Below are 15,422 nucleotides of genomic sequence, written 5' to 3'. Positions count from 1 at the left end.
CAACTTTATTAGATCCTAGAGATTTCTTAGGTCAAGCGATAACATTGTGGTTGTTTTGAATTACGAAAACCCAGACAATTTGAAAAAGTTTATAGAAATGTTTGTGAATCTTCTCTTGAGATTTTGGTTTTTGACAGTTTTTATTTATTTATCTTGTAAGGCATAGAAACAGATCTGTTGAGTCATTCTCCAAATTACCACTAGATTTGGGGTTGGGCAAAGCCCAATCCAAGTTATTGGAATTCAATCCAGGTCTTTCACTGGGTGGCGGGAACCCAAGTACTACAACCATCACCTGCTCCCTCCCATTGTGTACATCAACTGGAAGCTGGATCAGAAACAGAGCTAGGACTGGAATAAAGTGCTCCAATATGGGATGCAGGTATCCCAAGTAGCATCCTAACTGCTGTGCCAAATGCCTGCCTCTTCCCATAATGTTTTGATGAGTGATATTTCTTGGTCAATCTTGGTGGAGCTTCTGCATCAAAATATCCACTGATATTTGAGAATTGAAGAGTGGTACATTGAGGTGATGAATTAAACAATAAAATTTACCATCTGTGGCATTTCCAATACAGGTAGTTGGCCCAGGAATGCCTGTCACCAAAGAGATACTTAGATCCAGAGAGTTCAGTGGCCTTATCATGTTGTATTAAAATTATGAAGGTAGCCTGCTTAACTATGTAGTATATAGTTTGTTCTTTTCTTCCCCTGGATTTCTCAAATTGATGTATTTTGACTTTCTTAAATACTGGGAGTTTGTTTTGTTACATAAATCTTTAAGTGTTGCCTAAAATCCACTCCTTAATTGTATTTTATTTTTAAAAAGATTTATTTAGTTGTGTTTTAAATGCAGAGTAACAGAGAAAGAGTAATTCCATGTACTGATTCACTCCCCAAATGCCTATTACAGCCAGAGCTGGGCCAGGCTAACAAACCTTAGGAGCTAGGAACTCCATCTTGGTAGTAGGAGCCCAAGTAATTGGGTCATCATCTGCTGTCTCCCAGTGAATTAGTAGGAAGCGAGATCAAAAGTGCAGAGTAGCCAAGACTTAAACCAGGTACTCCAGTGTGGGATGTGGGAGCCCCAAAAACTGCTTAACCTGCTGTATCACAATACTCACCCTTATATTATATTTCATTTTAGTTGGTTATAATGCACATAGTTTAATGAGGTATCATTTGCTTCAAAGCAGTTGCTTTTCTGAATTAAACACTCTAAAGGCTTGCACATGCTTGCAAAAATTTCTGCTGAAAAAATCAAGTGTAAGAAAAATATGTTCTGCATTATGATACCCTGTAAGTGAATTGATTATTACAGTATTTTTTTATATTGCAAGATCTTGGAAGCAGGACATTATCTCTTGCATAATTTTTCCTCAGACTCTTCTTGGAGCTATCACAATTCATTAATAAGACAGAAACTCAATATATATTTAACAAATTTATGAATGCTATATACTGAGTACTATTTAAAGAGTTCTATAAGGGAAAATCTGAGGGGTTTCTGTTGATATAATGGTTAGGACACCTGTCTTGGGGATATTGTCTTCTCTGGGGAAATTGTAGTGTAAATGCTTGATCTTCTAAATCAAGCTTACTAGATTAAGTGACTTTAATTTCGTGTGATGAGCTGGCTCAGCTTCTAATTTATGTGTTGGTAGTACTTTCTACCTCTCAAACCCCACATTGGCACCAGAAGTATATTTCAGAAACACAAATGTGATCGTATTTATTGCTTAAAACTCTTTTATGGAAGAGCCTGCTCAGCCCCTTTCAATTATAGATGAGATAGCCATGCTTCCTCTGCACTTGTGCGTGAACATATTAGAATACTCATCCTTCCTAGTGGCTAGGTAGATTTATGGGCTATAGTCCTGATGTAGGTATTAGTTTATATTTTTCAGAACTTTCTTGTACATAGTAGATCCATGAATGAATATCTCTAAGTGTTCATGTTTTCACATCATGTTTCATAAATATGTTGCCTCACCTCTTTAACTCTTTCAGTACATGAACACAACAGAAGTACCTGGGTCTACAGACCATATTTTCCCCCAACATTGATTTCTTTATTTGAAGGCAAAGCAACACAGAAGGAGAGGCAGACTGATAAAGAGACCTTCTATCTACTGGTTCATTCCCCAAATGTTCACAATGTTTGTGATAGATCAAGCCAAAGTCATGAGCCAGAATCTCCAGGTCTCCCATACGAGTGGCAGGAGACCAAGAACTTGATCCATCTGCTGCTGCCTTCCCAGGTGCATTAGCAGGGAGCTGGATTCAAAGCAGAGCAGCTGGGGCTTGGACTGGCATTTTGATATGTGATGCTGGAGTCTCAGGCAGCAGCTTAATCTCTGCCATAATGCTGCCTCCTACAGCTCATCTCTCAAGTTGACTAGGAATAGATATTTTCATGAAAGTCAAGCAATAAGGCAGATGCTGTGTGATTTCAGGCATGTGCTAATTTGTATGCTTGTGGGTGCCCTATTTTTTAAGTGTCCATAAAAATGTGGCATGGAATCTTCATTATTTTTAACGTAGATAGCACATGCCCATCCAAATGAAAAATTTTAAGCAAATCTACTTCTCTCTCCCAAATACTTAATTAGTCACTTCTAGACATTTTTGGTATTACAGCTTTTTCCTTAGGTGGAGCTGTTAAAGTTAAGTAAGTGTGAATATCTGTCAAATACAGTTCTTGCAAGAGTGCACGTACATTTTGTATATTGTGAGAAAAGCATAATTAATAGCTAATTAGGATAATGAAAGTAATATACACCAGATGTAGAGAAGACCTTGTGGAAAATTAGTATGAATTAGATAACATGTGATTTGGTCAAGGCAAGCTTGTTGAGAAGAATTAAAACAGTGGACATGTGGAGGGACCATCAGTGGCTGTCTAGCTCCTACACCTGGGGGATAATTTAATCAAGTTTGCTATTGTAATACTCAGCGTTTCAAGCTGTTCCATTTTTACAAGTTGATAACTTGGGATTTGGGCCTTGATTTGCAGCATTCCTACATGGTCAGGGTTTCATGTTGAGTTGATCAACATTAAGTTGTTTAATAAAAGTGTCTATAAAAACGGAAAATTTGTCAGAGATCTTGAATACTGTGATTCATGCTCCACGTCTTCCAGATACCATTTAGTTAATAGAAATCTAATACCTCTCATTTCTATTTATTGTTCATTAATTGGCAGTAATCCAGTTTTCTTCCAAATTCTCCATTCCTTCCAAATGTTCACTAGAATTTATTTTTAAAAACTTACACTCTGTAATTTTTTGGTTGTCTTACAAAGCCACATTTTGAAACAGTGTACACATGGTTATGATATCTAAATTTTCAAATCTGTTGTGTCACTCAGTCCTCACAGCAGTAAGGGACAGGTATTGTCACCATCCTCATCCTTCCCATGCTCAGATGAGCTCACTGAAGCAGAGGCAGATACAGTATCTTGCTCAGTGTCATGCAGATCATGAATAATGGGCCCAAGATTTGAACATGTACTTCTCGTTCAGATCACCTCCCCTAACCACTACATTAATGCATTTAAAATGTAAATGAAAAGTTATATCCTTTTATAATTACATAAAGACATGGAAGAGATGCAGGCTTGTAGGTGGTATGTGTTCTCTTTGTTAATTTACTTCATTGGTTTTTATCAGAAGTTATTATAAATATAATTAACACATCCCTAATCTGTATGATTAGGGATTACCAATTAATAATTTTTTTAAAATAACCCTTTCTTTATTTTCTTTTAGGCAGTGATGTGTAAGCCACATCTAATCCTTTAAGAACTTAGATAAAAAGAAACCTGGTCCACTGAGGTTGCTCAGTAGGAGGTCTATCATTTACAATGTCAGGAGTCTACCCTGAGGAGCTCATCAGACAGAAGTAGAAACTTCAGTTATGAGTTACGTTAACAGCCTCGCCTGGCTGTATGCATGTGGGCACCCTATTGTGTGGGTCTCTTTAATGGTCAAGAGGCAGAGAAAGAGAGACAGAAACAGAGAAAGAGATCTTCCTTCTGCCGATTCACTCCCCAAAAGCCTGCAACAGCCAGGGCTGGCCCAGGCCAATACCAAAGACAAGAATTCCATTCAGGTCTCCACATGGGTGGCAGGGACCCAAGTACTTGAGCCATCCTGTCCACTGCCTCCCAGGGTGCACATTAACAGGAAGCTGGATATGAACCAGAGGAGCTGTGACTCCAGCCAGACACTGGAATATCAGATATGGGCATAGCAAGCAGTGTCTTTTTTTTTTTTTTTTTTTTTTTTTTTTTTTTGACAGGCAGAGTGGACAGTGAGAGAGAGAGACAGAGAGAAAGATCTTCCTTTGCCGTTGGTTCACTCTCCAATGGCCGCCGCGGCCGGCGCGCTGCGGCCGGCGCACCGCGCTGATCCGATGGCAGGAGCCAGGAGCCAGGTGCTTTTCCAGGTCTCCCATGGGGTGCAGGGCCCAAGCACCTGGGCCATCCTCCACTGCACTCCCTGGCCACAGCAGAGGGCTGGCCTGGAAGAGGGGCAACCGGGACAGAATCCGGCACCCCGACTGGGACTAGAACCCGGTGTGCCGGCGCCGCTAGGACTTTATTTTTTAAATGAAAAGAACCTGTAAACTGAAATGGGCATTTGAAAAGTAGAAGCAATTGAAGTTTACATTTTAATGTTTATTGTGAAAGACATTGAATTCTAAGACCAATTCTTCAGATTATCTTCTGAGTATAGTAAGAATTTTAATAAGAAAACACTACATATTTTCTATATTAGTTCTTGCTGTTGATTGTAAGCTATCCTCTCAAACCTTGAGGTAATTTCTACTTTCAATTTTTGTTGGACTTAATATACTTTTATAGATTTGCCTGTAGCATGTCTTATTTCATATAATTTGTCAATTGATTTTGGTAATAAATCTTCATATTTTATTAGTAAAATCTTGCTAGCCTGCTTTTACAGGGAGAAGACTGTTTTGTTCAGTATACTTGGAAAATTACATTGCTGTCCGTGGAGGTCTCAGAAAAGTGCATAAGAGATACAGCATTTTCGATTTTGCCTAATTTCCATATATTCTCACAAACTTGAGAGTCTAGAACACCTTCAATTTAATTGAATTCTGAATGCTTTCAAATTACTTTTTGTTGATTATTTCATTATTTGTGCATCTGTATGTGAGCAAATAATAATCAAATGAAAAGGTAAAAAACATTTTTAAGCTCATGGAGAACATTTTTTAAAAAAGACAATTAATGCCTGCATGTAGAAATAAAGATTAACGTGTGAACACTGACAATTGTGAGTAACTCCAGAGCTATTTGAGGACAGAAGACAATAAATTTTAAAAATGTAATGATTCAGGGGCCAGCGCCGTGGCGCACTAAGTTAATCCTCCACCTGTGGTGCCAGCATCCCATATGGGCACTGGCTTCTAGTCCCGGCTGCTCTTCTTCCAATCCAGCACTCTGCTGTGGCCCGGGAATGCAGTGGAGGATGGCCCAAGTCCTTGGGCCCTGCACCCCATGGGAGACCAGGAGAAGCACCTAGCTCCTGGCTTCGGATTGGTGCAGTGCCGGCCATAGCAGCCATTTGGAGAGTGAACCAACGGAAGGAAGACCTTTCTGTCTCTCTCTCTCACTGTCTGTAACTCTACCTGTCAAATAAATAAAAGTAATGATTAATTGTCATAAATGAGAGCAGGAATGAGAAATGCTCTCTAGAAATTACTAAAATATTAAGTATAAAATCCCAAATTGATAAATAAATCCAAGTACAAAGACCTGAAAAAGCTGTAGTAACTAACAAGAGTTCTGTGAAGTCACTAGGATATAAAATGTACAGAATAAATACCTTTCTGAAATGCCATTCGTAATGGGGTAGAAGATGTAAGAAGCATTTGGCTTAGTCATCAGTGAAGGATGCCTGCATTCCACATCTAAGTACCTGGGTTTGAAACCTGCCTGTACTTCCTGATTCCATCGTTCTGCTGATGCAGACCCTGGAAGGCAGCAGTGACAGCTCACCTAGTTAAATCCGTACCTCCCATGAGGGAGACCTGGATTGCATTCCTAACCCTTGGCTTTGGCTCAGCCCTAGCTGTTGTGGACATCTCGGGAGTGAACCAGTTGATGAGAGTGCTCTTGCTCTCTCTTACTCTGACACTCAAGTAAGTTTTTTTTTTTTTTTTAAATTGAAATGGAAATATAATAGGAAAGGCCCATAAAGGATTTTTTTAAAGATGTATTATAATAGACATGATCGAATCTGATCAGTGCTACTAATATAAGCTAATTGATAAAATTTTTCTAGAAGTTTACTAAAATGCGGTGTTAAATGCAATAAATAATTGATTAGCATTTTGGCATGATTTACAAGGGCATAATAATTTAAAATGCTTATGATACAATAAGTTATATTTAAAAAGCAAAGAAAATATCATGGAAAGAAAGCCCAAAAGTATTATTGCTTGACATATAGTTTTTCAATGTTATGCTGCTTGTGTTTTTCATAAGATATAGGAACTATTTGCAATGTGTAAAAATGTACATGTTCAGTTATTTTTTAACAATTTAGATGCTTTGGCTTCCAGTTGCTGTTTTTGGCCTTATGAAAGGAAGTAGAATGTTTTATATATGTTCCATTTGCATGTGTATCTTTGTCATTCTTATGGTTTTTAATCCCCATAGAAAGATGTGAGGGACATCCTTACTCCAGTTCAGATTGAAGCCGCTTACCGCCTGGGGCAGCATGTCCTCACTAAACGAAGTGCAGAAGAATTCCCACCACTGCAGCCAATTCTTCAGCAGAAGAAAGAAAAAGACGTGATAAAAAAAATGGTAGGAATATTTTCTTTCACTTAGAACATTTTCAAAAATGGCATAATTCTGAAGAAATGAACTGGATCTCTGAAATCTTTAATAGTTACGTGGTTTTTTGTTGTTGTTGTTGTTGTTGTTGCTTTATGTCTCTATCTCACCTTTCCCACGGATTCACTGCCTTGTCAGTCACATTCCTTTCTGGCTTTTATTTCTTCATAAGCACATGTATTTATGTTATGTTAAAATCAATTTAAATTCTGTAACATGCCTTTTAGCCACACCACAACATCAGTTGTATTTTAAGTTAGATATCTTGTAACCTATGAACTGCCTTTTCTAAATTATCCCCAAATATTTCAGCTTCACAGACAATGCAGTTATTCTCAGTCATGCTGTTGTTCAAACTTTTACTGTCCGACAACACAAGGATATAGTCAACAGGATGTGTTTGGCCATGGTCAAAAGCATCCATTAAAACACAGGCTCGTGGCATGCCTAGTGTAAAAGATAAAGGTGTGGGTCATCTCCTGTCAAGGCAACATCACTCTAAGCCGTGTGAAGACATTTGAGCTTATAATCACCACTGTCTGGTCCAGAATACTAGATCAAATGAAGATAATAACGCAAGGGCAAATTGTGTCTCTACCCTTCCTTGAAACTTTTTTTACAAGCCAATTTTTTCACTCTTCCTGTTGAACTTCAATTTTTCAATAACAACTATTTCTGCATGTTTTTAATATTGAAAGTATCAATATTGCAAGCATACAAGTGAAAACTTTGGCTGACATTTTGATTCTTAGAATAACCTACTATATAAATTGCAATGGCAGAAAAGCATTACACTTAATTGTGTAGAGAAGGGTTTAAACTTCTCCCCCGGGTACGGGCTCACTGTGGCCTGGCTTGCTCTTTGATAGTCCCCCCTCACCTCCTACTCCCTGCATATGGTTCCTTCCCTGACCTTCCAAATTTCTCTCTTCTCCATCTCTTCCTCTTTTCACTTCTTCCTGTCATCCTCTTTTTTTTTCTTTCTCTCCATTTTTTTTTTCTTTTAAGTGTTCCCCTCTATATTGTAGTATCTGTGGATCTTATTAAAATGCTTAACAGTTAAATTCTGGAAACCCTATGAAAGACTATCATTTAATTCTGTTCAGTGTTTCTTCAAGGTAACTTTTGAAAATGTTTACATAGTGTAATTTCAACGAATATAAAATCACAGTCCTGCATCTGCCAAAACTGAGTAAATACTATGTATATGTGAAATAAGAAACTTATGAGGAACTTGATGAAGAATTTCTTGGTGGCTAATATTCTCCAGTTATCTGTCAAGTGCCTTTCATTTAACTTTTTTCTCAAATCTTATGTTAAAAACTTCAGTTTTAAAATTGCGTATTAGAAGTTCATTTATTTACTATTATATCATTTTAACTTAACTAATTCTTGAATTGAACTCTTTGGGAGAGATAAAATAAGGAGTCTTTAATTTGATGTATTAATTTTATTTGCATTGTGCATGACAGATGTCTTATTCTTTAAAATATGCATCTACTTATTGAACTAAAATAAAAATATTGTCATATTTTATTTTCAGATAAACTTTGCAAGGTTTTGTGCTCATGAAAATTGTACTGCTGATTTACAGGTTTCTGCAAAAATTGGGTTTTTGAAGTAAGTGTATTCTCTGTTACTCATAAACAGGGGCTTTGGGCATTTGTGGGATCCAAAGATAAAAGACTAAGAACTAACTTTTGAGGTTAGCAGCATCTAAAAAACTGGAAAAGAACACTGTTCTAAGAGAGATTAAATGATTAAATCATATGCAAAAAGTATGCATACACAGATTACCACTTTTCAAACAATGAGAACATATGAGCCCCTAAGCCTTTAGGAAACATATCTTAATATTTTATCAGTAACTCAGAAGATATTTCAGGATTTAATTGTGCCTTGGGTTATCATTGTTACAGTTTCATTTTAGATATTTATGAGTGCTTGTTAAGAGTTTTTTTGGCAAAATGAGCTTTCACTACACAAGTTTCTTGTCACCTAGAAAACTGGTTATATCATTCAGACTAATGCACAATTCATGTATAATGAATTTGAAGGAGAATAAACAATCTTCCTCTTCTAGACTCAAAGAAGGGGAAATAACAAAAGGGAAAAATGTGTGAAGTGCTTAAAATTGCACATAATACATAGCGGAAACTAAATCAATATTGGTGGTGGTTGTTATGGGAATAAACCATTACAATTTATATCTAGATTCCCTACATAATGAGAGTTCAGGAAGTTCATGGATTAAATTAAAAGATAACTTTATTTTGGCATAAAAGCTTTGAAATCCAAGCAGGTTTTTTTTAATAGTATGCATTGTCTATAGATTTTTGGAGGACCCCTCATATTCAAATTGTTTGTATTAGAGGGACAGAGAGAAAAAAGATGCACACTTTGGATTGAGGATTGATTGTATGTGGGAAGGAAAGGAGGAAAAAGGATCCATGAGTGACAAGGCAGGAAAATGGGAAACTGTTTTTGGGAGGTCTAGAAATAAAGGAAGCAAGTTTCACTTGGGGCATGTTGAATTTGGTGGGATTTCTGTATGTAGCTCTCCATTTGAAAATCTAGTTCAGGATTACAATTTGAAATTCTTCTACACAAGTGAGATGAGAGATTTCCCAGGGGTTGGAAATGTGAATTTCCTAGAGGGAAGAACTGAGAATCAAATATTGGAGACAATTTTATTTTAAAAGCTTATGAAGCAGAGAGAGTCCCTTTAGGAGATTGCACAGGTGTCTCCAGAGAACTAAGAGGAGAAGGAAGTCCGTGGCGAAACAGCCAAAGGTGAACATGAAGAGAGGAACAAAATACTATAAAATTATGTGAAGAGAGCACATACAGTAATGACTGGGGGAAAGGTTATGGGAATTGACATCTAAAATGTGATTGGGAATAAAGAAGAATATCATTGGCAGAGTTTAGGATACAAATCACAGTGCAGGGTTTATGATCAAGGAGAAGAGAGTGTACTGAAAACAGGTCAGCTCAACTGAAGAATTCTTACATATTTATCAAGTAGTATTCATTTAATCAGGGACACATAATATGAGGATTAAAGCAATGACGTCATACATAAGAGCGTTCATTGTTAAATGAACAACAGGAGTCACTGTGTACTAACTCGCAGTGCAGGACCTCTGTCTCAATGAGTTGTCTTATGATATACTTATTCTCAGTTTGTGTGTGTGTGCAAGTTGTTGAAATCTTTACCTAGTATAGAGTTGGTCTTCTGTGCACAAAGTTAATTGAAAATTAATCTTAATGGAGAATGGACTGGGAAGGGGAGAGGGAGGAGGAGGAGGGGTGGGAGTGTGGGTGGGAGGGTGGGTATGGTGGGAAGAATAACTATATTCCTGAATTTGTATTTATGAAATTTGCATTCTTTAAAAAATTAATTAATTTTAAGAAAGCAGTTAAAGGTTCTCAGCTTAAATCCCACGTGGTGCCTTCAGTCCGTCCTTGAACTCGTGTCTGATGCGTTTGGTAGCTCTTCACTTCTCTGAACATTTTTTCCTTCAGTCTCAGGTGCCATCCTTTCCTACTCGTCTTCTGCCTCTCCAGCCCTCCTTCCTTCTCAGTTGTCTTTGAAGGTCTTTGATTTGGGCTTCCTAAACAGTCTTCCCTCAGCCCTTCTGTTCAGTACCATATTTTCCCTGGGGAATCTTGCTCACAGCTGTGGTCTCACCTGGCCTGCCTGTTGGAGTTTCACAGCCACAATCCAGTTGGGTTTTGCACACACCCTCTCCGGTGCACCATACATTCAGCCTTCCTAGCAACTATCCAGGAAATATAACCACTAGTTTGTTATCAAAGCCAGAAGCCTAGGGCTCAGCCCTCATGCTTCTTTCTTTGTTATTCCTGACATCTAATCAGTTATTAAGCTCTAAAGTCCATAACTTCAGAATGGTTCTCACCCATCATGGTGCTCTCTGTCTGCCACTACTGCTCTGAACCAGGTACTTGATATCCTACCTGGATCACTGAGCTCCTGCGTTCCACGCTACTGACCTAAGACTGTTGTATGGTTCTAATTCGTTCACCATGTTGTTTCCAGAGAGAGCTGTCCATAACATAAAAATCTGGTAACAGCACCGTAGTTGCTCATTGTAGACTTAAAATCAGAAATCCTCGGTGCCATTTTTCAGCAATTCCCCTGAGTGCTTTTTCCATCAGTGGCAGACTCTCTGTAGTTACTTGGCCCTGCTGTGCTCCAGTAACTTTCCGTATCTTTTCACTTCCACGAATCTACTTTTAGATTATCTTTTACATCTAAATGGTTTCCCGGGGGAAGCTACTTAAACCTCAGTTGCCACTGGCCCTGTTGTGCTTGTATTTACCTTTGTTGCATGTCTGTCTCCAAGCTGCCCTAGAAGCTGCTGCAAGACAGGTTCATGTCTTGTCATCTTTGTGTTCCTGATGCCTAACAGAGTACCAGAAACACTGTGGGTGACTGACAGAGGTTTGCTGAAAATGGAATAAGAGTCTCAAAGAAGACAGTATATAAGGGGGTCAGGCTCACAGGTTGAAGGCGTCAACCTTAAGGAGAAGTTAAGATGCTCTTTATCTTGAGCTAAGGAGCTGTTAAAAGAACTGTAACATTTTTAAGAAACTTCCATGTGGAAGAAAGGGAAGTGTGGAGGATCCATGGATGGCTAGGATATAAAAAACAAATTCATATATGGTACTTGAGGGGAGCAAGGTTAGATTTGGGAACTTGAAAGAAATGGGAAAAGATTCAAAATAGCTATTATGCTACCTGGGCTAGGGAGTAGTCAAGTAGGAATGAATAAAACAGCATAGAGCGCTCAGTCCCCTGCGGGGCAGGATTACATGTGGAAGAGGAATAAATTACCTCTTTTCCCTTGGGCAATGCCTGCAAATAGACTTGATCCCCCACAGTTAAGGGCCAAGAAACTATAACCTCTGTGGCTGATAATTGGACTTTACACTTAAATTCTCCAGATTGACAGCTGAGATGATCCAAAGACATTTGCTGCCTGCTTTGAATCTTGACATGTAGTGTGGCACCTTTGCTAATTTATTAGTTGAGTAAATGATGACTTTCCCATTTAGGTACTTTCTTGATATTTCTGCCACCATGAACTTTTTTTTTTTAAAAGATTCTATTTATTTATTTGACTGGCAGAGCTACAGACAGAGAGAGAGACAGAGAGAAAGATCTTCCATCTGCTGTTTCACTCCCCAAATGGCCACAATGGCTGCAACTGGGCCAGTCTGAAGGTGGAAGCTTGGAGGTTGTTCTGGATCTCCCATGCAGGTGCAGGGCCTCAAGCACTTGGACCATCTTCTACTGCTTTCCCAGGCCTTAAGCAGAGAGCTGGATGGGAAGAGGAACAGCCAAGACAGGCACTGGTGCCCATATGGGATGCCGGCGCCACAGGCAGAGTCTTAACCTACTAAGCCACAGCGCCAGCCCTGACCATGGACTTTTTGTAAGAGTTGTTTGTGGGAAAGCTTTTCTAAGTTCCACATCAGTAGTGTTTTCATTTTCTTAAATCATACACTGCTGCTGTCACCTTCGGCACCTTGCATTGCAAACTCTCTGGCCTGTGAGAAAATGTTGGGATTTGTGTGAAAACATTGCTAAGAAAGCTTCTTTCCTGAAAGTTGAAGAAGCTGTATGTTAGAAAAGTAAGATATGGACATTTTACTTGAGTAATTCTGCTTTCCCCATTACCTATTTCCTCACATTAAAAACTTACCTACTTTGCAATTTAATTTGAAGTCATAATAGTTCTTTTAGTCAAAATGTGGACTCTATTCGAATTTTAAGTGGCAGCCAGCAAGGTGTAAGGTGGCGTTTCACAAGGTGTGAAATTTGAATCACCTTAATGAAACTCACCTGGAATGTCTGACAGAAATGACTGTTCTCAGGCCTCTGGGCATCCAAATCAGAACCCGTGGGGACCAGATTAGAAATACTCACTTTTAAAAGGGTTCCAAGTTGTTAGGACATTAAAACCTGAGCACCAATGTAGTGGTGGTTAGAGAGCTTCAGATTTTAAGTCAGACTGACCCATTTTGAGACGTTTATATACACGTCTTACTGTGTAAGTAAGACATTTACATTTGTTACATACTTACATTATGTAAATTTACATTTACATACTTATACACATTTTACTGTATACTCTATACACATTTTACTGCCTGAGTGGTCTTTATTATCTCTTTAAGCCTCTTTCTTCATTGTAAAATAGTTGAAAAAATAGTACCTACTCTGTAAGCTTGTTTTAAAGAACAATAAGGCAGGCCAAATTCATAGTGTAACACCTGGCACACAAAAAGTTTTGATAAAAGTTGTTACTAGTTTTGATACAGTAGTCCGCCCTTAATCATGGTGTCACTTGCCATGGTTTCAGTTAACGGGAAGTTCCATAAGTAAGGAATTCAAAAGTTTTCATCCGGAAGTGTATGATGCAGTCTTAGTTCATCTTGCTTCATTCCCAGGACAGGAAGCATCCCTTTGTGCAGTGTGTACACCCTGTAGACACTACGTCTTAGTCACTTGTTGGACATCTCATTATCAGATCAACTGTCATCATATCTCCAAGGCCTGTGATCCAGTGACCTTTATCTTCCTTAATGGCCCCAAAGTTTAGGAGTAGTGATAGGATAAGAAATTTTGCTATAATTGCTCTATTTTATTATTGCTTATTGCTGGTAATCTTTTGCTATGCCTAATTCACAAATTAAGTTTATTGTAAGTATGTCTGTGTAGGAAAAACATAGTGTGTGTGTGTGTGTGTGTGTGTGTGTGTATGTTTTGGTACTGTCTGTAGTTTCCAGAGCCCCCTTTGACTCTTGTAATGTATTCCTTGTGGATACAGAGGGACTACTGCATGGTATGGTTAGAATATTCACAGATCATGACAACAGTTTTTTAACTTGGCCACAAAATGAAAATTGAAAATTCCAAACATTTTCTGCACACATGCTGTGTGTCCTGAGAATATTACTTGCTGTGACTGGGTGAGTAGTTGTCAGTCTTGTGTGGTTTGTAGTAGCATGAATGTCAGTGTGAAGTAGTAGGCACCAGACCTTTTGCACTAATTAGGAAATTTGCAGACTATTCCTGTTAGGTAAACGCCAACTTACTTGAGGAACTTTGGAATTAAGACTCTTCCAGTTAACTTTTTAGATCCACAGTAGGTGATTCTGTCGATGTATTTGGCAATTGTAGTGAATTATATTCTATCAGACAAAAATAAACCTCTCCCAGTTAGATGTCCTGGCTGCATTCGCAGTAAAGGTAAGCAAATGGTGACCATATGTTCTAGGCATTGTCCCAGTCTTAATTCCACTAGCGCTAATGGTATTTATGCACACCAGACCTATAAACCTGTTTTAGGTAAATTTATTTACTCAGTAAAGAACATGAGTTTCTAAAGACCATGATAATAAACTGCTAACAGTACACTAAACACTGCTTATATACTCTGTATCATCTTTTCATTAAGTCAAGGCTTCCTACTGAACCTCTAAATTCTCAGGACAGTAAGCCACATTCAAATAGATTTCCAGTATAAGATAAAGGTGAACAAATATAGCTTCATTGAGATTACAAATATGAGTAGACATTATCCATCACATAGGCAGTTTAAAATCTTTCATATAGATTACTGATAAAATACGACACAACATCTCTTTTGTATTCTATCATGCTTTCAGGGTATATGATCCAGCCTTTCCCTGAACGATTGTTTTCATGTCAGTTAGGAGTCATTTTTTAAAAAGATTTATTTATTTCTTCGAAAATGAAAGGAGAGGGTGAGGGGGAAGGGAAGAGAGAGAATGAATCTTCCAGATCTTCCATTCGCTGATTTCATTCCCCTGATGGCCACAAGTGCTGGGAATGGGCCAGGCTAAAGCCAGCAGCCAGGAACTCCGTGTCAGTCCCCAACATGGGTGGCAGGGACTTGGGCTATCATTGTCTGCCTTCCCAGGCATAGTAACAGGGAGTTGAATTGGAAAACAGAGTAACTGAGACTTGAACTGGCATCTGATGTGGGATGCTGGTATTGCAAGTGGCAGCTCAGCCTGCTGTGCTACAACAAGAGCCCTCAAGAATCCTTTTGATTGCAAGAAACAAACAAAAGGAATTTAATTATTTTGCATAGTAAACAGCCTGGAGTGGAGGAGATGGTTACAGGTTTGGTGAACAGGTACCAAGGACTGCACATTGTTGGCTACCATTCCAGTTTTTTTTTTTTTTTTTTTCCTCATAGTCACAATAGAGTTGCAATAGCACTAAAGTTCCAAGCAAGAAAAATAAAAGGGCAAGAGAAAAAATATTTTAGGCTGCCTTTCCAGGAAAGGAAGTGCCACATGAAATGTGTTCTGAGTAACCAGATCTGTGTCACGTTCTCAGCCTTGAATCTATTATTGTTGAAGGAGAATAGATTCATCATGCTCATGTTAGATCACCAGGATTCATTCCTCACTGCTGGACTACAGACTTGTTTTCCACAATATCAAAAGAATCTTGTTTACTAGCTGAACAATCTAGGGTTCTGTTAGA

The 15,422-nt window shown here is 38.4% G+C and overlaps 1 protein-coding gene across 4 annotated transcripts in view; it reads left to right on the top strand.

Moving 5' to 3' along the window:
* The window catches only part of ITGA4 (integrin subunit alpha 4), a 145,455-nt gene that overhangs the window by 105,559 nt on the left and 24,474 nt on the right, over positions 1–15,422 (top strand). For all 4 annotated transcript variants that reach the window (XM_089329048.1, XM_089329049.1, XM_002712227.6 and 1 more), the window contains 2 exons: positions 6,692–6,841; positions 8,415–8,491. In XM_089329048.1, coding sequence (XP_089185174.1) covers positions 6,692–6,841; positions 8,415–8,491 — 227 coding nt within the window. The remainder of the gene's footprint in view (positions 1–6,691; positions 6,842–8,414; positions 8,492–15,422) is intronic.

This window comes from Oryctolagus cuniculus, chromosome 3 (assembly GCF_051225735.1).
Source record: "Oryctolagus cuniculus isolate XC-2025 breed Fujian yellow rabbit chromosome 3, ASM5122573v1, whole genome shotgun sequence".
NCBI classification, from domain to species: domain Eukaryota; kingdom Metazoa; phylum Chordata; class Mammalia; order Lagomorpha; family Leporidae; genus Oryctolagus; species Oryctolagus cuniculus.
Note: the sequence above shows the minus strand (reverse complement) of the source record. Positions and strands in the feature narration are given on the sequence as shown.